This window comes from Oncorhynchus mykiss, chromosome 17 (assembly GCF_013265735.2).
Source record: "Oncorhynchus mykiss isolate Arlee chromosome 17, USDA_OmykA_1.1, whole genome shotgun sequence".
NCBI classification, from domain to species: Eukaryota; Metazoa; Chordata; class Actinopteri; order Salmoniformes; family Salmonidae; genus Oncorhynchus; species Oncorhynchus mykiss.
The window spans coordinates 33,936,736-33,958,660 of record NC_048581.1 but is presented as its reverse complement, the minus strand read 5'-3'; the positions used below and the strand labels follow the sequence as shown (position 1 = coordinate 33,958,660).

The 21,925-nt window shown below is 41.6% G+C and overlaps 1 protein-coding gene across 2 annotated transcripts in view; it reads right to left on the bottom strand.

Annotated features, from left to right (window-relative positions):
• The window catches only part of LOC110493767 (kinesin light chain 1), a 32,567-nt gene extending 11,440 nt beyond the window's left edge, over positions 1-21,127 (bottom strand). For both annotated transcript variants that reach the window (XM_021568235.2, XM_021568237.2), the window contains exons 1-13: positions 20,809-21,127; positions 10,445-10,720; positions 9,371-9,601; positions 8,070-8,148; positions 7,479-7,707; positions 7,143-7,230; positions 6,439-6,540; positions 4,398-4,571; positions 3,798-3,897; positions 1,621-1,670; positions 1,011-1,066; positions 777-885; positions 285-401 (exon numbers count right to left, since the gene is read on the bottom strand). In XM_021568235.2, coding sequence (XP_021423910.1) covers positions 285-401; positions 777-885; positions 1,011-1,066; positions 1,621-1,670; positions 3,798-3,897; positions 4,398-4,571; positions 6,439-6,540; positions 7,143-7,230; positions 7,479-7,707; positions 8,070-8,148; positions 9,371-9,601; positions 10,445-10,693 — 1,584 coding nt within the window. In that variant the 5' untranslated portion in view covers positions 10,694-10,720; positions 20,809-21,127. The remainder of the gene's footprint in view (positions 1-284; positions 402-776; positions 886-1,010; positions 1,067-1,620; positions 1,671-3,797; positions 3,898-4,397; positions 4,572-6,438; positions 6,541-7,142; positions 7,231-7,478; positions 7,708-8,069; positions 8,149-9,370; positions 9,602-10,444; positions 10,721-20,808) is intronic.
• Positions 21,128-21,925: the final 798 nt, after the last annotated feature.

The window sequence follows — 21,925 nt, the reverse complement described above, 5'->3', positions numbered from 1 at the left end:
AAACTGACTTGTTGGAAAGGTGGCATCCTATGATGGTGCCAAGTTGAAAGTCACTGAGCTCTTTTGTAAGGCCATTCTACTGCCAAATGGTGGCCTATGGAGATTGCATGGTGGTGTGCTCGATTTTATACACCTGTCAGCAACGGGTGCAGCTGAAATAGCCTAATTTACTAATTTGAAGGGGTGTCCACATAATTTTGTATATATTTTACAGTACATATGCACTCAATGCCTTCTTAAATAATATAAGAAGGCTTAGGTGTGTGTCTGTGCAGTGCACTCACCCCGTTCCAGTCCACGCTGCCGTCCTCCCCTGCTTCGGAGGGGCTCTCATATTTTACGCTGCTCAGACTCTCCCTGCTCCTCCTCCTGTCTCCGTCTCTCTGCAGCTCCACCCCACCCTGAACAAAACACACAAATCCTTCCAATATGATTTCACCTTTTGTTCTTACATTATTATTGAAAGTAATTGGTGCAACTGATTGGTAAAAATCAGTAAACCATGCAGTCACAAACACACAATCAAGCAAAATAGTCCATGAATATATGGATGTGCCCTGGATCAAAGAAAGGCAAGCAAGAAATAGGGAAATACTAATACTCAATATGCAACAATAGATCTTAAAGTCTCTGTGAATGTCAACATTCAGTTCGAGCATTTCCATAACTTAATATACACAAGTTTGGATTTCATAGTGTGGATTTAAGCTTGAACGTGTGTGCGTTTTTATACATTTGAGGGTTAATGTGTGTGTGTGTGTGAGAGAGAAGCTGACCTGTTTTCGGGACCTCAAGGCACACTCCTCCAGGGTCTCAGCGGCCTCCATCTTGCCTTGCCGGCGGTACAGAGCTCCCAGATTACGTAGCGTGGTGTTGACAGTGGGGCTGATAGACACACACACACACCAAGGTCACTTCAAAATCACTGCAGTGACTACAGAGATGCTAATCAGTAGCATTCCTTTACTTCGGTAGTGCTTACAAGTCTTTAAGTGGACTTATTTTCTTACCTGTTCACCTTGCAGTTTTTATACCAGCCGCCATAATCTCCATAGCCGTCTTTGCTCTGGTGATAGAAAAATAGAGTTGGATAGAGGAGGATTTTTAATTATTTTTTTTTTAATCACAGAAAGGGAAACCCCTCACATTTTTGAAAATGACTCAGCTATGACAAACAAACAAACAGTGGGGCAACATCCTGCTTACAGAAAACAGTCCGTCCAGACCACCACTACTGACTGTTAGCAATGTGCACCTTGAGGCATGCTTGGGAAAAGCTTTTTGTTGTTTTCAGCTAGCAGGAAGTTGCTGCCTCGGTGTATGATGTCATATCGCTGCGTCTAAGCATTCTTCCCCCTAATTTTTGTCATTTAGCAGACACTCTTATCCAGAGCAACTTACAGCAGTGAGTACACACATTTTAATGTTCTCTTACTGGTCCCCCATGGGAATTAAACCCTCAAACCTGGTGATTTCAAGCGCCATGCTCTACCAACTGAGCAACACGGGACCAGACCGAATTAACAAGTAAACAAATAGGCGTTCCTGAAAAGAATTGGCACCCCTGCCACATGTCCGTTCATGCCCGCTCGCTCTCTCTCTCTCACACACACACTTTACCTTGCACTCCTCCCGCTCCTCAGCATGCATCCAGATGGGTTTGTTCTCAGCTGCAGAGACAGAGGAGAAAGAGAAAGGTGTGCTGTGTGCTGGCAAAAACACCCCCAACGAGTAACCGACAGGCGTTGAACAAATGGTAGGATACAGACGTAGACAGCTGTACCTTGCTGACATGTAGGCAACATTAGTTCAACTTTGTTCCTTTTTTTCCTGTGACAAGATCGTATCGCAGCCTCTCAATCTCAGTAATGGTTTGAGATGGTTTTAAAACGCTGTTTCAACCTGAGACCAGAATTCTGATAATCCCTCAAATTCATCCCCACCCCCTCACAGAATCAATTGAGACCTATTTGTTAATTAACCGTGCATTATATTGGCATGGTAAGAAACTCAAGAGAGACAAGGTCACAATTCTGCCTCAAATTTATTGAGAATATGGAAAAAGAAATGCGTGAAAATAAAGTTGGCATGAAAGGCACTTGTGTAAAAATACTAAAACCTCAAATCAAAGTCAACTCATCATTTCGCATGTTACATCTTGAGGAGAGATACCTTTGCCATTCAATTTCATTATGGATAAACAAAAATAAATGAAGCATATTTAATTGATTTCATAAAAATGTCAAAATAAAATGAACAGAATATTGTCAGTCAAAAACATTCAATTAAACTCAACATAACATGTGACTGTGAAAGACAATGAAAGTACAGAAAATAAGAATACATGTGGTAGCTTACTTGAAATATCTTGGCATGTTAAGCCTGAAAAACACTATCATAATGAAGACATACTTATCCATTTTTTTTTTTACAGTATGATAACCAATCTTTGTTTTCTTTACAGCGACATAAGTATTATGCTAGTAGTCATAAGTGGTCATGTATGTTATGTATAAAAAAATACATGTGATCCTATAACAGTGTTACGAAGGCATTGTGTCACACTACTTCAAGGAGGGATTTCCAAAGAAAGGTTTGAAATAAGAGACGACTCCATGACAGAAGAACCAAAGAAAAACAAAAAAACAATGCCACTATTATATAAACTATAACAAAGTATGGAATTTTACACAAGATAAAAAAAAGAAAAGAAAACACGAAACTAACAAAGTCTAGACAATTCCATGCCCTCATGCATGAAGACACAAAAAACCGAGACTTAAATATCTTTGTATCGCAAATGGTAATAAATAATTAAATGGAGAGCAATATAATAAGAAACACCTATGTAAACCAAGTTGGATTTTGTTCTTGTTTCAGATATGTGCATATTTCACTCTGGGAAAAACCCCACCAATGTTTCCACTTACCTTCATTGCTGTGTATCATATGCACACTCCCAGTGATTATCCTACAATAATATGGCATTTAGAGAGAACGTTCAAGAAGACCTTTTATGGCACTTTGATCATCCTTAACACCGCAAGTGAAAACTATCAGGTACAGCTTGCAAATGCCAGGAAAAAGTTTCCAATACATTCAATATGGGAAGAAGTTAAATCCTCTTCTTCCAATGGGGTAATTTAACAAAAAAAAAACATTGTTTAGTTAGCCCTTAAAATATATTCAAAATCTTTACATCTAAATTTATTTTAATTTTAAATATACTAAACAATCCTTTCATATACTCTTAGTAACCAGTTGCTTTCTTTGTATAGAAATTCAAAAATGATTGAAGTATTTCTTGAACAGCTCTTAAAATCAGTCTGCTCTATCCTGCACCATTCTGTACTTCAAGTCGAATGTTGACTATGTTCTCATTAGCAATGAACCGCTACACTTCATTGTCATTAACTGGGTGTCATAATAACCCATCCTAACAATTGATGGCAAAATGTGACAAATCACAGTTAGCATTGTCTGCTGGCAAACTAGCTGTGTGTGAAATAACGGTGTTCTAAAATGTCAGAACCACAGACTTATTGTACGTCTATGGTCAGTACAGTCAGGTGCTCTATTGTTCCTTCTAGAAACCGAAGACTTTGAATTCACAAGGAGTTATGTAAATGGACTCACGTTGATGTCGATTGACTGAACAGCCATTTAATGTGAAAGAAACACTAGATCGTACTGTAACTGTGTAGATGAAGAACATTCTGAAAAAAAAGTGAGGCAAAGTGACTACTGTCCCCAAGTGTTTGTTGTGGCCCTTTCGAGTTTTGGACTAGTTTGCTCACCATCCACGGATCCAAATTCCTTCTCGTGAGCTTGGGTGAGGATCTCTTTGTAAAGGATTTCCGCCTCCTTGTACTTCCCCTGCTTCAAGTAACACGAAGCCTGGGAGACGGGAGAAAAGGTTCAGACATTTCACCTTTGAACTACAAGTACGCACAAAGCAAATCACTGAACCAGATGCAACCATCACGGTTTTTGATCTTTAAAAGGAAAACAAAGTTCATTCTCATCCTTGCACCATCTTGTTTAGTCTAATACCAATATAAATAAAAACAACATAACAGGATCAAAGAGCTATGGTATGGATGAGCAACTTTGGTTCTCATAGGACAGGGGTGTCAAATTAATTCCATGGAAAGCCTAGTGTTTTTTAAATATTTGTATTAAGCCCCTCCCCCCCCCCCCCCCCCCCCCCCCGTGGAATGAGTTTGACACCTGTGTCGTATGGCCTTAGTGTCTGCTGGTTTTTGTTCTTAATTTGAAACCAATGTCTGATTTGTGCAATTAGTGTCAGAGGAAAGAGAAAACCAGCAGACATGAGTTGTTCACCCCTGAGCAGCAGTAGACTCAAGCACAGCAGTCAAGCCAGGCAGCCCCCTCACCAAGTTGTTCTTGGTCTTGGCCACGTTGGGGTCGTCAGGGCCCAGCCGGCGCTCGTAGATCTCCAGGGCACGGCAGTAGTAGTACTCCACCTCCTCGTACTTGCCCTGATTCTGGCACAGCAGGGCCAGGTTGTTCAGCTGCTTGGCCACATCAGGATGGTCCTTGCCCAGCACCTATATGGGAGGCGAGAGGACAGAAGCATCAACCAACACGAGTTGAGGTGCAGCCAAATAATCATTGAAACATTTCTAGAGATAGCAACTCATTCTGAAAGACGTATTGTATAAAGTCTCAGTCAAAAGTTGACACCTACTCATTCTAGGATTTTTCTTTATTTTACACATTGCAGAATAATAGTGAAGACATCAAAACTATTAACTAAACATATGGAATCATGTAGTAACCAAATGGTGTTAAATCAAAATATATTTTAGATTATTAAAAGTAGCCACCCTTAATGACAGCTTTGCACACTCACACCATTCTCTCAACCAGCTTCATTAGGTAGTCACCTGGAATGCATTTCAATTAACAGGTGTGCCTTGTTAAAAGTTAATTTGTGGAATTTATTTCCTTCTTAATGCATTTGAGCCAATCAGTTATGTTGTGTAAGGTAGGGGTGGTATACAGAAGACAGCCCTAGTTGGTAAAAGACCAAGTCCATATATTATGGCAAGAACAGCTCAAATAAGCAAAGAGAAACGACAGTCCATTACTTCAAGACATGGCCAGTCAATGCGGAACATTTTAAGAACTGCCATAGAAAAGGAAAACCCGGAGTTACCTCTGCTGCAGAAGATAAGTTCCTTAGAGTTAATTGTAGCTCAGATTGCAGCCCAAATAACAGACATCTGAACAGCAACTGTTTAGAGGAGACTGCATGAATCAGGCCTTCATGGTCGAATTGCTGCAAAGAAACCACTAAATAAGAAGAGACTTGCTTGGGCCAAGAAATGCGAGCAATGGACATTAGACCAGTGGAAGTTTGTCCTTTGGTCTGATGAGGCCAAATTTGAGATTTTTGGTTCCAACCGCTGTGTCTTTGTGAGACGCAGAGTAGGTGAACGAAGGATCTCCACATGTGCGGTTCCCACCGTGAAGCATGGCGGTGGTGTGATGGTGCTTTGCTGGTGACACTGATTTATTTAGAATTCAAGGCACACTTAACTAGCAAGGCTACCACAGCATTCTGCAGCGATACGTCATCCCATCTGGTTTGTGCTTAGTGGGACTATCATTTGTTTTTAAACAGGATTATGATCCTAAACACACCCCCAGGCTGTGTAAGGGTTATTTGACCAAGGAGAGTGACATGGCCTCCACAATCACCCGACCTCAACCCAATTGAGATGGTTGGGATGAGTTGGACCGCAGAGTGAAGAAAAAGCAGCCAACAAGTGCTCAGCATATGTGGGAACTCCTTCAAGACTGTTGGAAAAGCATTCCTCATGAAGCTGTTTGAGAGAATGAGTGTGCAAAGCTGTGATCAAGGCAAAAGGTGGCTACTTTGAAGAATCAAAAATATTTGAATTGTTTAATACTTTTTTGGTTATTACATGATTCCATGTGTTATTTCATAGTTTTGATGTCCTCACTATTATTCTACAATGTAGAAAATAGTAAAAATAAAGAAAAATGAGGAATGGAATGAATAGGTGTGCCCAAACTTTTGACTGGTACTGTATATATGATAAAACATTGATGTGTTATGGCTGCCATGAAACCATTAGAACTGTTCTGGAACAGAGTGACGGCATCATTTATTAAAGAACCTCCGCTATCATCAAAGCTACAAAAAATATAATAGGACCTCATATCAACGCCTCGCCAAGTTAAAAATGATTAATGAGCTGGTGATGAACTTCGGTTATTAGCACCACCTATGTAAAGTTACTTTTCAATTCCAGATTGTGACATTTGCAATTGTTGAGTACATTCATGGGTAATATTGCTAATTGAATGTCGCACAGTACAAATGAACTGACATTGTATCTTTGTACCAAGTATGTCTGCACTGGGTATGTACTGCACTGGACCCACCTTCTCTCTGATCTCCAGAGCCCTCTTGCAAAGGGGCTCAGCTTCCTTGTACTTCCCCCTCTTTCCATACAGCACTGCCAGATTGTTCAGTGTCGCAGCCACCTGAGAAACAGAAGGATTAGTGAGCAGCTTTCATCATGTTATGTAGCTGCTCTGTGCCTGCAGTGAGGTGAGTCAAACAAGGGAGCCTGTACTGTTTTAGTGCTCCCAAAAGTGCAACTACAAAATGTGTAATCTTATAGACCTCTAACACCACTACATTATGACATTAATATAAATTGACAATAGTTATACAATTTGTGATAACGGACATTTCACCTTTGGGAGCACTTTACACTACAGTGACTGAGGACCTTTTGCATTCCCATCATGCCATGTACTTTCCAAGAGCCTGTGATGTGGATGTGTATGAATGCATATTAACTAACATCTCTCTGGCTAGATGCCTGTCCAAGTGCTGACACAACCAGATTTGCCATTAGGAACATGACAAATAGTACATTCCTGTAATGTATTAATGGCCCACATGCTTTAGGATTAACCAGCCCTTGGAGCCGCTAACGGCGGTTTCAACCTGACTAACTCCAACCCATGTCCTAGCAAATCTTAATATCCAACCAAAGATTAACAACAACAAAAAAATTCAGAAAAGTCCCTTTTGTCTAGTGAGAAAAGATATTGCTCCATCCGGTAGACTAGCTCACCGCAGGGTGGTCTTTCCCAAGGGTTTTCTCCCGGATAGACAGTGCGTCGTTGAGCAGGTGAGCCGCCTCCTTGTATTTGTTCTGGTCCCTGAAAAAAAGAAAAAAAAGAAAAGGGAAATACATAAGTCTAAAAGAAAAAGATCCGGAATACATTCTGTACAGAAGAGAGAAGCAGTGTGTAGATAAGTGGTATTGGTGGTGAAAATGTGTGGTTACAGAGGTGTTACAGTATAATGACAAAGGACAGCCGCACATAAGTGTGATAACACGGCTCCAGCAGGAGAAGGGTTAATATGGTGGGCTACGACACAAAGACACACTCAACCACACACACACCTGTAGACCAGGGCCAGGATGTTGAGCATGGTGGCCACGTCAGGGTGGTCGTGTCCGGATGTCTTCTCCAGGTCCTCCAGGGCCTGTTTGCAGAGGGGCACGGCCACCTCGTAGCGGCCCTGGGAGGCGTACTGGATAACCAGGTTGTGGAGGGTCCTCAGGCGGGCTGGGATCTCATAGCCACCCTGCTGGGCAGCGGCCACCGCTGCGCTGTTATGCTGGTGCGGCACTGAAGGAGAGGACGGGGCAGGGGCATATGCGGTTTGTTCACAGTTAGAAGGTTTGGGCAGTTGCCGCAGAGTTTTACATTCGTATAATATGGATTTGGAATTCTCAATCAATAAAATATAAAGATTTGAAGACTAATAAAATGCCAGTTCTGTGCTGATAAAATTATTGGATTTGAGGGTCCTCAGCTCAATATTAGAGCAAATTTATTTCAAATATGAGACCTTAAATAAATAAAAAATAAGATGACGCAACAGGTTGTTGTTTGACGTTATGCACCAAAGATATGAACATGAAAAAATCTATACTAATCCGATACTGTATGACGACGCAGGATATGGTTGTAGTAGACAGACCGCTTACTTCCTTGACTGTTTTCCTCCTCATCATTGGGGAAGAGGTCGTCCAGTGTATCTTTAGGAGGCTCTCCATCTTTCTCCTCCTGGAAATAAAACAATGTCGCTTATTGCCAATTTCATCCTTTTTCAGGACATCTGGTTTAGTCTAAGGAGTGGAATTCTAATTATATACTCAGTGGCAGTTACATTTGCCAAGACCTACCCCACAGTTTACAAACAGCCAGGGTAGCACTTTTGACTAGAAATTAAAGTTACATTGTGCCTTTAAAACCCAGATGGCCACAAGAAGTTTCCATCGAATTTAGAGTCAATGTTTGACAGACAGCAGGGTGCTCAAGGAGACTCATGCACCTCATCACGGTTCCCTTCAGGCTGAACTAGAAACACTCCACCCCACCTTCCACATTCATACCATCTGTCCTTGCATTCCCAGACACGTACAGGAACTATAAATATTCAACAGCCGACATCATTTGAACAGTGCTAAATTCCAGTCTGGACTACATTTGGTACATATTAACGAGCTCTCGTCAATATGTATAAATGTTAATGGCTAAATGAGTTGCCTTAACAGCAGCCAAGGGACAGATGACTTCCGCCCAACATACACTTTAATCAGTTCATAATGGTTGGGGCGTCATTATAAATAAGAATTTGTTCTTAACCAACTTGCCTAGTTAAATAAAGGGTAAATTCATTATTATAATATATATATTAAAGATGGTGAGTGAGACCCATTCATTCACCTTGGCAGCCTGCACTGCTCATGGAAAGGGAGAAAAAGAGGGAAGAATAAAGAAGATTACGAGGAGTGAAATGGCTCTTTTATGACAGAATATGGCACTCGTCTGTCTAGTTAACTAATAGGCTGCTAGGTTTTACAAAAGACGTGCTCTCAGCTCTCATTTCATCTCATAGGGAGAATTCCCTAGCCATCAATCCGCTCTAAAAATTATCTTGCACATAAATGGAGAGATCCAAATCCTGGTTGAGAATAGAGAATGTAGACTACATAGGCAGTAGAGAAGAGGTCAAGTATTATCGACAGGTCACAGTTGCAACCCCCCAGAAGCGACTTCATCAGCCGAGGCTTATGCAATGCCTGATTACTTGCATTAGGATCACAGCTCTGGAGCTGGTTCAATTGTTTATGATCAGGGAGTTTGTGTGTTTATTACCTCAGAGAAAGAAATGTGTTCTCTTCATACTTCATGAACTGATTTGGCAGCAGTGCGTTTGTGCTTGCGTGCAAGTGATTGTGTTGTGCATCTAAGTATGGGTGTATGTGAGTGCATAACAACTCACAGTAGGGGACACATCCTCGTCGTACTTCTTCAGCTGATTCATGAACTCCAGATGCTTCTTCTCCTCTTCCAGCTGGGCCACACTCTGTTCGCTCTTCTGCAGCTTTTGCTGGGTGCCCGCCAGCTCGTCCCGCAGCCACTGGTTCTCTTGGCACAGTCGACGTACCTGGGCACGCAGCTTCTGCTTCTCCGACTCCACAGCGTTCAGGTGGGCAGACAGGGCCATCATCACCTGATAGAGAAAAGTGCATACATGTAGAGGGATCAATTAATTATGTATGCGATTCAGCCCTAGGACCATGCCTCAGAACGACCTGGTGACTCCTGGCTGTACCCGTCTCCCTGGTCATGCTTCTGATCCAGTTTCTGCTGTTCTGCCTGTGGCTATGGAACTCTGACCTGTTCACAGGGTGTACTACCTTGTCCTGGACCTCCTCTCTCTCACCCTCTCCAGCACCTGCTGTCTCAGCCTCTGAATGCTTGGCTATGAAAAGCCAGCTGACATTTACTCCTGAGGTGCTGACCTGTTGCCCCTCTACAACCACTGATTATTATTTGACCCTGCTGGTCATCTATGAACGTTTGAACATCTTGAAGAACGATCTGGCCTTAATGGCCATGTACTCTTGTAATTGCCACCCGGCACAGCCAGAAGAGGACCGGCCAACTCTCAGAGCCTAGTTCCTCTAGGTTTCTTCTTAGGTTCCTGCCTTTTGAGCGAGTTTTTCCTTCTGCATTGCATCTGCATTGCATTACATCTGCATTGCTTGTTCTTTGTGGTTTTAGGCTGTGTTTCTGTATAAGCACTTTGTGACATCTTTATAAATCCAATTGATTGATTGATTAATAATGAAGGTCACAATTTGTGGCAGCGGTGGATTCATGTGGCCAGAGACAGGCAGCCTACATAAACCAGAGAAAGACAAGTTAACTTCAAAACATGAAACTCTGACGCATGCAACATTAACTCCTGTTTAACGTTAACTCATGGGGATCCCCCCCAAGAATGGATTGAGAAACTGTGCTTTAACCACCCCAAGTCTCTTCCCATCACCCTTGGACCCTCAACCCTTACCTGCGCCTCGCCCAGCCCCAGCTCGATCATCTCCACTGACTTGCGCAGCAGGCTGGACTTCTCGTGCACCAGGTTGGCCTCCTCGTCCTTCTTCAGGCAGCGGATGGTCTCCAGCAGGCTGTGCAAGATGGAATTGTGCTCGCTCTTCAGCGCCTCCAGGCCCTGGATCACCAGCTTGGTGCTGGAGATGATCTCCTCCTGGGACAGCTTCTCCAGACGGTCTTCCCTGGGGTACACCATGATTGACATTGCCTAGTGGACCTAGGACCTAATACACTTAGTGGAGGGAAGTGGAAGAAAATGAAGGTAGATGTTAGGTCACTCTTCAGGCAGTGGTTCCTTTTAATGCCATAACCTCACTTTTGGGGATTTTCTTTGGACCCATCAGAGCAAAACAATAGCCTACTTCTTTTCACAAGTTGTTTTTTAGTGACACAGAAAGGACTAGCCACTACTAACCTCCATTTGGGAAACTGCTCTAGGGTCAAGTGGGGGGAATACACAGCTCAATTGTCTGGTCTTGTTACGCGCTACACAGAAAGCTTGTCAACAGGAGGCTTAATAATGCTCCAAGACAAGTCAGAGTGATGCTCCTGTTAACTATTTACAAAACATAAATATTATATAGGCTATATATAGCTACTATTTTGACTGCCATGCATAGTTGATATACCTAAGTTCTACAAGATTCCAACATCTTGAGACTTCCACTGTCATTATTAGCAGAAAAAAAGCACAGCTCAAGCAAACATTAATTCATTGAGGTTGCTCCGTTTACAATCCACGCTACAAGTTATGAATTAAACTGGATAGAGATGTACAAGAAAATGGAAGCCTTGGGATAGAAAATGACAGGGTAGGAGTCCAATCTAGCCCACAATCTCTACACTCCCTGGAATCGACAAAGCCAGAGGAATAAAACACTTTGCTCCCCCTGCCTTCACAAGACAGTCACATGATTATGCTTGGCGTGGGCATAGCAGCAGAAAATTAGGCTAACCCCCGAGCATTTAGCCCTGAGTTCATCATCAAAGAGCTTGGAGATAAATATGAGGAAACTGTTGTAGCCGGCTGAATGTGCATTTCCATTGTGGAAAAATTCCGCTCTAGTCACTCGTATTAGTATTCTTATTCCAAAACAGGCAGATAATCGAACTTTGTGGTGATTTTTCATTTAAATTGAAATATCCCATTACAAAGTCTGTTTAGAGCCATGGAAACAGACTGCCAGAAATAGAGCACCAAGAGCCAATCATAAAATGAGAACTAGTCCCGCAGTGTGCCTACGTATCATTTCACCTGGATGCACAGAGCGAACTCAAGCGTGCACACACACGCAGCTTGACAGAGTAGTACAGTAGGCTTGCATGACATTCTTTTCATATTGAAAACACACACACGGCATTGAGCCTCAATCCATTCTTTTCAGCAAGTTCTAAAAATAAGTTGACGATACAGCCAAAGTCTATAGATTCAGAAAAATACAGAATTGGTTTTAAGAATGGGATTTGGCTAAATGTAATCTGGAAACAAACTGAATGGATATCTAGACTCTAGACTACATTGAACACAGGGTAAATAACAACTAGTGCAAATGGTAGCACATAGGCGGTCACCAATGTTGAAACTTGGCATGACGGATTACAGAGGTCCAATTTCAAAGAGTAATGGCGCTTTTATAAGAGCATGAGTCATATTTAATGAAAGTGGCTACAAAGCCACTATTAAACTTCTCAATGGGCATCTGTAGGAAATTCCATTTCGGATTAACCTCGAGGCATAGTCAACAGCGTGGGGGGGGGGGGGTTCTTTGAGCAAGCATAGACAAGACGTTTTCAATACCATAACGCAGTTAGTCCATACATCCAAAAGGTAATGAGATCTGGTATCAAAAACACTATAGATTTATTTGCATGGTAAAGCAAAGTAGTATAGTACAGAAATAATGCCACACATTCGAACCAAGCATACAGCATTGATTAGTCTTCACAGGGTCAAGTACTGTTCAGCTACAATAGGTTAAGATGTGGGCTAGTAGAACAATTAGGTCTAATTATTCATTGCAGTATGTAAGTTAGCTGTGGGCTAAAAGGAAGCTTGAAATTAGCTCTCTCTTAATTATTTACACAACGTCCCAAGGTGCACTCAGAAGAAGAAAAAGGCACAATGCAGAAAAACAAGTATGATGTTAGCTCACATGAATAAGAGATATTGGGTTCCCTCAACAGAAAACACAAGCCAGGGTTGTACTAGCCTACACTGTATTCCCTTTCAGTCAATTCAGAGGAATTCATTGAAATACAACTAATTAATTCTCATAACTAGGTGCTCATAATTCTCTACTGTGGAGTTATCAATTAATGAAGTTGAATAAAGTTCCTGATTTGACATGGTATAGACCACAAACAAAAACTTCTAGCAAATATGACGATGGTGACCGGGACACACTGCCATTTAAAGGAGAAGGAAGCTGAAATATAAAAATTGCCCTCCTTCTCACTTCCTCTGCATAATAGACCACCACCACGGGTGACATTAAAATTGCATGAGAACAGTGTGGCTAATTCAGACGCTGTCTCCATCTCCATGCCCTGTCTCGTGTCATCCAGTCTCTTTGGTAGCATAAAGCCATTCCTCTACAATCCCATCACATCCAGATGGAATTATAGGGCCCATTCGTGAGCCATCTTTTAGCTGCTGATGACTTATGGGAGTGCTTTATCTTCTCCTGCCTCTGGTCTCTGCCGGTTACCAGTGGATAGGAGTGATTGCAGACTGATGTTTCTGATTTAGGGACATGTGAGAAGGACGCACAGGTGGCTTTGGTTGGGGAGATATGTAGGGACGGCTGGAAACCTACTGGGGATGTCAATCAAAAAAAGAATACAACTTAAAAATACCTGAAATAGCTTGGTATACACTGTCATCATCATAAATCGCAAAAGCCTTCTTTGCAAAGTGGTGAAATATTGTTGTAGCCTCGTTTACATTTTGAGCTTCCATAAACATGAGTTGGGTCTACAGACAATCACGGACTACAAAAAGAAAACCAGCCATGTCACAGACACCGACGTCTTGCTTCCAGACAAACTAAACACTTTCTTTGCCCGCTTTGAGGATAATACAGTGCCATCCACGTGGCCAGCTACCGAGGACTGTGAGCCCCACCCTCTCCATGGCCGACGTGAGTAAGACATTTGAAAGTGTTAACCTTCACTAGACTGCCAGCCCAGACGGCATCCCTAGCCGCATCCTCAGAGCATGCGCAGACCAGGTGGCTGGTGTATTTACCGACACATTCAATCGCTCACCATTCCTAGTATGCTGTCCCCACATGCTTCAAGATGGCCACCATTTTTCCAGTACACAAGGCAAAGGTAACTGAACTAAATGACTATCGCCCCGTGGCACTCACTTCTGTCATCATGAAGTGCTTTGAAAGGATAATCAAGGTTCATATCACCTCCACCTTACCTGTCACCCTAGACCCACTTCACTTACTGCTCCAATAGGTCCACAGATGACGCACATCACCATAACACTGCCCTATCCCATCTGGACAAGAGGAATACCTACGTAAGAATGCTGTTTGTTGACTACAGCTCAGCATTCAACAACATAGTACCCTCCAAGCTCAACCCCACCCTGTGCAATTGGGTTCTGGACGCCCTGACGGGCCGCCCCCAGGTGGTGATGGTAGGAAACAACATCTCCAGATCGCTGATCCTCAACACTGGGGCCCCACAAGGGTGCCTGCTCAGCCCCCTCCTGTACTCCCTGTACACCCATGCCGCCAACTCAATCATCAAGTTTGCAGACACAACATTAGTAGGCTTGATTAGCAACGACGACACAGCCTACAGGGAGGTGGTGAGGGCACTGAGTGTGGTGTCAGCAAAACAACCCCTCACTCAACATCAACAAAACAAAGGAGATGATCATGGACTTCAGGAAACAGCAGAGGGAGCACCCCCCTATCCATATCAACGGGACAGCAGTGGAGAAGATGGAAAGTTATGTTCCTCGATGTGCATATCACGGGCAAACTGAAATGGTCCATCCATACAGAGTGTGGTGAAGGCGCAACAGCGTCTCTTCAATATCAGGAGTCTGAAGAAATGTAGTTGTCACCTAAAAATGTACAGATAGACAATTGAGAGCATCCTGCTGGGCTGCATCACCGCCTGGTATGGTAACTGCACCTCCCACAACCGCAAGGCTCTCCAGAGAGTAGTGCGGTCTGCACAAAGCAACACCAATGTCATACTACCTGCCCTCCAGGACACTTACAACACCCGATGTCCTAGATTATTTTTTTGGCCTTCCTGTGACAACAACCACCCGAGCCACTGCCGGTTCACCCCGCTATCATCCAGAAGGAGAGGTCAGTACAGGTGCATCAAAGCTGGGACCGAGACTGAAAAAGAGCTTCCATCTCAAGGCCATCAGACAGTTAAATAGCCATCACTAACACAGAGGCTGCTCCATACATACAGATTTGAAATCATTGGCCACTTGAATAAATGAATCACTAGTCACCTTAAATAATGTTTCCATATCTTGCATTAATCTCATATGTATAAATTGTATTTTATACCATCTTGCCTATGACGCTATGCCTTTGCTCATCCATATATTCTTATTCCATTCCTTTATTTAGATTTCCAGGTAGTTGTTGTGGAGTTGTTAGATTACATTTTAGATATTGCTGCACTGTCGGAACGAAAAGCACAAGCATTTTCCTACACTCGCAATTACATCTGCTAACCATGTGTATGTGACGAATAAAATTTGATTTGAGTATAGCGAAACAGGAAGACACTGCTGTTTATACTGAAGGTGGATCAGCTAAGCCACTTTATCTTCTGAAGAATCCGACTTTGCTCTTCACTACTTCTATTAAGGATGTATTGACATTTACAAGTAGACATTTTACAGAAAGTAACTAAGATTGACAGTTTGTGTTTTGAACAAATGCATCTGCAACCTTTAATATATCCATTAACTCATTCAACGTCAACAATCAATAACATAACCTCTCACAAGTTGAAATGTATGTGTATTTTTATTTATTTAACTAGGCAAGTCAGTTAAGAACACATTTTTATTTACAATGACGGCCTACCGTGCAAAGTGCACATTCTATAACAAGCTACCCAACAGTGGTGCTAAAACTACCACATGCTTACAGGCCTAGGTCACACATGCATGCTATGAAGTCTTGCTCTGGACCAGACATTTATTAGTAAGACTACACTTTCCATCTAACTGTGGCAAAATGGTTGATTTACTGTATGTGAATATAGGTAGGCCTATTTGTACACAATATCAAGTGAAAATAATGCATTGATGCTCACAGAACTCTTCTTGCTTAGATATACCGAAGGCCTTTAGACTAGAGGTTGACCGATTAATCGGAATGGCCGATTAATTAGGGCCGATTTCAAGTTTTCATAACAATCGTAAATCGGTATTTTTGGGTGCCGATTAGTCAATTTTTTTTATACCTTTATTTATCTAGGCAAGTCAGTTAAGAACACATTCTTATTTTCAATGACGGCCTAGGAATGGTGGGTTAACTGCCTTGTTCAGGGGCAGAACGACAGATTTTCACCTTGTCAGCTCGGGGATATAGTCTTGCAACCTTACAGTTAACAAGTCCAACACAATAACGACCTGCCTCTCTCTCGTTGCACTTCACAAGGAGACTGCCTGTTACGCAAATGCAGTAAGCCAAGGTAAGTTGCTAGCTAGCATTAAACTTATCTTATAAAAAACAATCAATCATAATCACTAGTTAACTACACATGGTTGATATTATCTAGCGTGTCCTGCGTTGCATATAATCTGACTGAGCATACAAGTACCTAAGTATCTGACTGAGCAGTGGTAGGCAGAAGCATGTTCTCATGCTTTTTTGGTCCTCCAATAATCGGTATCGGTGTTGAAAAATCATAAATCGGTCGACCTCTAGACTATAATGGACACATGCTGACTTGAGATCCACGCATATAACTTCAAATTTCTCAGAACTCTCCTTTTGAAAGTCCAATTTACACACGCATATTTAAAGTTAGGATAGGGCCCGTAGATCTCCATTCTATCAAACCCAGTAAGTCAAAAGCAATGTTCTTCCGGTGTTTTTCAGAACAAGACAAATGTTGTTTTGAACATCCTAGACAACCAGTTACGGAGATTGAATGAAAAGCCCTGCTGAGTCGCTATCCACCCTCTACCCTTTGTCTCCTCGATGTGGAGCACCAAGGCTAAATATACTTTTATAAACAGCTGGTCTGATATAATGGCTCTTCAAGCTGACATTTTCCAACCATTCTGGCAATGGTGAGTCATGGCAATGAATCATTGATGCTGGTTCAAATGCCACGCTGCCTCTTTCAGTGAGGCAGAAGGAACGGGAAAGAGGGATACCTCGTCATTTGTACAACTGAAATGTGTCTTCCACATTTAACTCAACCCCTCTGAATAGAGAGGTGCGGGGGCTGCCTTATTCGTCATGTAAGTCGTCTGCGCCCGGGGAATAGTGGGTTAACTGCCTTGCTCAAGGGCAGAACGACAGAGGGGCTCCCGAGTGGCGCAGTGGTCTAAGGCACTGCATCTCAGTGCTTGAGATGGTTCGAATCCAGGCTGAATCACATCCGGCCGTGATTGGGAGTCCCATAGGGCGGTGTACAATTGGCCCAGCGTTGTCCAGGTTTGTTCTTAACTGACTTGCCTAGTTAAATAAGGATTAAATAAATAAAATAGTATTTTGTAGGCCTCTTTGTATGTACATTTTTGACTGACAAAGGAGACAACAGCCCAACGTGATTTCAGAAGTCGGTATCACGAGGGTCAATTATAGGCCTATTACCGTTTGTGTCAGCCTGCTTCGAGGTTTCACCACCAGGGCATACATTTATTTAACAGAGCACGTTGAAAGGAAACTTCACTGCAAACTACTATGAAAATAATTAGAGGAACAAAAGCTTTCATACAGTACTGTATGTCTTCTGGGTGTGTGCACTTGAATTTCTTCCTTTTATCTCTCTTTCAGATCCAGTTACATATCGGACTGCCGTTGTTATGAGATGTCTGCAGTCCAAAGGTCACCTTACTTCTCCACTCTAGTAAATAAACAGCCAAGTGGACTGGACAAGCATCTCTGCTTTTTGAAGCACACGTTGAGCCCTAGAAACTAATATAGAACTCTGTAAATACATGACTTTATTATAAAAGCTTGGTAAGAATACCTGTCATTGAAAGTACAAAGTCATTTGTGGAATATTAGGTTTCTACATTGTGTTAAAGCACTATTTTCCTATTGAGATATATTACATTGAAAAGAAACCGGCAGGTTTCTGATGAGGACACGCAAGAGATCTGTCATTCATTCATTGCAATGAGCATTGATATGCTAAAGAAGCTATCCCTTTTCATTTCTTTGCGCCCCCAAATGTTTGGATATACTGGTAAGGTTGTTAGCCAATGAGGTAACATGACTTAAGAAAGACAAATGGTTATCATCGTCGACAAGCGAGTAGTTTTAGAACATCTCACAATATGGTTTATTAATGGAAAATGTGGTCCCGTCGATTAGAGTTTGACCGACTACGATTTTTCAACGCCAATACCGATATTGGAGCAACAAAAAAAGCCGATACTGATTAATCGCAATGAACACTTTTATTTTAACTTAATATAATACATAAATGAAATCTATTTAGTTTCAAATAAATAATGAAACATGCTCATTTGGTTTAAATAACGCAAAAACTGTTTTGGAGAAGAAAGTAAAAGTGCAATATGTGCCATGTAAAAAAGCTGATGTTTATGTTCCTTGCTCAGAACATGAGAACATATTAAAGCTGGTGGTTCAATATTCCCAGGTCTTCAATATTCCCAGTTAAGACGTTTTAGGTTGTAGTTATTATAGGAATTATGACGCGTCGACTATTTCTCTCTATACCATTTGTATTTCATATACCTTTGACTGTTGGATGTTCTTATAGGCACTTTAGTATTGCCAGCCTAATCTAGGGAGTTGATAGGCTTGAAGTCAAACAGCGCTGTGATTCAAGCATTGCTAAGAGCTGCTGGCAAACGCAGTTTAAATGAATGCTTACGAGCCTGCTGCTGCCTACCACCGCTCAGTCAGACTGCTCTATCAAATCATAGACTTAATTATGATAAACACAGAAATACAAGCCTTTGGTGATTAATATGGTCAAATCCGGAAACTATAATTTAGACAACAAAACATTTATTATTTCAGTAAAATACGGAACCGTTCTGTATTTTATCGGAAGGGTGTCAACCCTAAGTTTAAATATTGCTGTTACATTGCACAACCTTCAATGTTATGTCATAATTATGTAAAATTCTGGCAAATTAGTTCACAGTTCACAACAAGCCAGGTGGCCCAAACTGTTGCATATACCCTGACTCTGCTTGCACTGAACACAAGTGAAGTGACACAATTTCCCTAGTTAAAATTGCCTGCTAACATGAATTTATTTTAACTAAATATGCAGGTTTAAATATATATATACTTCTGTGTATTGATTTTAAGGAAGGCCTTAATGTTTATGGTTAGGTACATTTGTGCAAAGATTGCATTGCCCGAAAAAAAAGCACCCTTTTGGCAAAATTGAATTAGTCTGTGATTCAATAAATTAACAGGCACTGCATTGATTATATGTATCGCAGGACAAGCTAGTTAACCTAGTAATATCATCAACCATGTGTAGTTAACTAGTGATTATGTAAAGATTGATTGTTTTTTATAAGATACGTTTAATGCTAGCTAGCAACTTACCTTGGCTCCGTGCAGCCACAAGGTCCTTTTGATGCTGCACTCGCGTTAACAGGTGATCAGCCTGCCACGCAGTTTCCTTGTGGATTGCAATGTAATCGGCTCCCAAAAAGGCCAATTACCGATTGTTATGAAAACTTGAAATCGGCCCTGATTAATTGGCCATGTCGATCGCTACCGTCGATATACTACAAGAAAGACCTAGTTGGGCTACAAGCAAGCCTTTTTCGCTGCAGTAATGGTGAAACCATGACGCTAATGAGTCTGCACTCCCTCGTCTCTCTAGGGCAGTGTTTCCCCAAACTCAGTCCTCGGTACTCCATGGGTTTACCTTTTGTTTTACGCCCTAGCACTAAACAGCTGATTCAAATAATGAACTCCTCATCAAGAATTAGTTATTTGAATCAGCTGTGTAGTGCCTGGGCAAAAAAATAAACGTAAACACCTTGGGGTCCCCAGGACTGAGTTTGGGAAACGCTGCTCTAGGGCACTTGAAAACAACGGTACAGCGAAGCCTTATCATTACAATAATTATTATCTGGGAGATTTGTTTTCATAGTCGCACAGTTCTCCCAAAATTAAACTCCTGGTCGCACTAGATGGGTGCAATTGCGGCCCCCTTTACACTTCTATTGGTTAATTTTTATGCTAGGACTCCGGTACACAGGCGCAAAGCGGGGGCGCTCCAGTACAGTAGGTGGCGGTAATGCACCATAACGTGGAATGCCAACTGCCGATAAACCCCAAAGAAGAGGCGGGGGTGACAATGGTAGCTAGTTAGCTAGGACACCGGTATATGCAAAACTGGAGATTCCACCAAGTAGGTGTGGATATCACAATTGTCTACATTGGGCCATTTGATAGGGTTGCCTCTCCAGCTATGGGTAAACAAACAGTGACTTAAGTATACTGCGATAGCTTTACTGTTAGTCTTAGCATGTCAGCTAACAAATTAGTGGCAGAATAAGTATCATGCAAATCATTTGTTGTGATCGACAAGTATGTTAATAATAACGAACGACACTTGAGGCTGCTGAAAACGTTTATTGAAACGACAAAAAGCGTCAGCAGTTTGTTTAGGATGCCGCCAAACCTAGGTTAATTAAATGGGAGTAACAGGAGTAGCCTACGGCTGTATCACACTCGGGGGCGTGGTCACGTTAAGCCACGCCCTCCCGTGTATCTATAGACAATAGCATGAAGACTGCGGGGGCGTTCGTGCATCAATCAATGGGATGCGCCCCTGCCCAGTCATGTGAAATCCATAGATTAGGGCCTAATGTATTTATTTCAATTGACTGATTTCCATATATGAACTGTAACTCAGTGAAATTGTTCAATGTTAGGTTTATATATTTTTTTCAGTATAAATAAAATAAGCCTTTACAAGAACTGTTATCAATAGGCTACTTACTGTCTGTAGTTAGGCTGTGTAGTCAATAAGGCAAGAACAAACACACTGCCTCTCTGATGTGTCTTTCTTATGCAAAGTGTTGAATTCTGTGAGCCAAGACAAAAACACAGATGCTGTTATATGTATGTGGTTACATACCTAAATTGGTTAATTCCTCGTAGGACAGCAAGGAACTATAGGAGCCTTCTCGATGTACATGCAACAGCAAGAAACCTATCCCAACAGAATTCGCAGAGGAGCACGGCGATTTGGTTCGGGAAAATGCTTGATTTTTTTTTACAAGAACGACGCCATTTCATTGCGCACAACTGACAAACAAACTCTTTGACGGTACATTCTAAATAAATATCAGGGCGACCGCAATGATAAATGTGTTGCCAACGGAGCTTATTTTAAATCCAAAATGTCTTCCATGGATATTGATCTCCCAGCATCCACAGCGAATATTTTTGAATGACGTCGTCATGTATTGGATTTTTCGGGCGTGGCTGCACAGAGGCTGTGTATATGAGTTAACAAATCCAAATACATCATTCCCATAGATACATCATTGGTCATATAGATAAATAAATCCCCCATTAATTTTATTCATTTGAATTGATACTTGCCTTCAACTGGTCTACATAGCAAATACATGAAATGTGTTGATTTGATTAATAACCTAGTTATACAAAAAATATATATCATTAAATAGTTCTAACCAAACAAAAAAAGAACAAAAATCCAGATGTTCGAATATGGTAAAAAAAAAATCAATATTTCACAGTTTAATGTTAGATGGTTCGTTACCCTGAAAGTAGCCTATGGGAGAAACTAATCCATTGTTCAGATTTCCTTGAACATCACTAAAATATTTAGCTAACATTAGCCACGACTAGCTAATAATAAAAAATCATTTAAAGGAAATGTATTAAACAAACGGTCCTCAAGAAGGAAAGAGATCAATAGTTTCTAGTAAATCATTGTGAATTGCATTTATTCATATGATACGAAGACAATTAGGAACACCGAAACTCATTTGAACGCGGCAAAAGAGTTGCGGGGTAAACCACACATCGACGAACAACATTAGTACCGCGTTCAAGACAACTTGGAACTCGGACATTTGAGACTTGTAAACTCGTTGTGGAAAGATGAGGTCAGAGTTTCCCACTTTGATATGATCAATATATGACCAATAGGAAGCTCTACGCAAAAAACGCAAGCAAATTCAAGTTGTCATGAACAAGGCATAAACGTAATTCAGACCCCACAT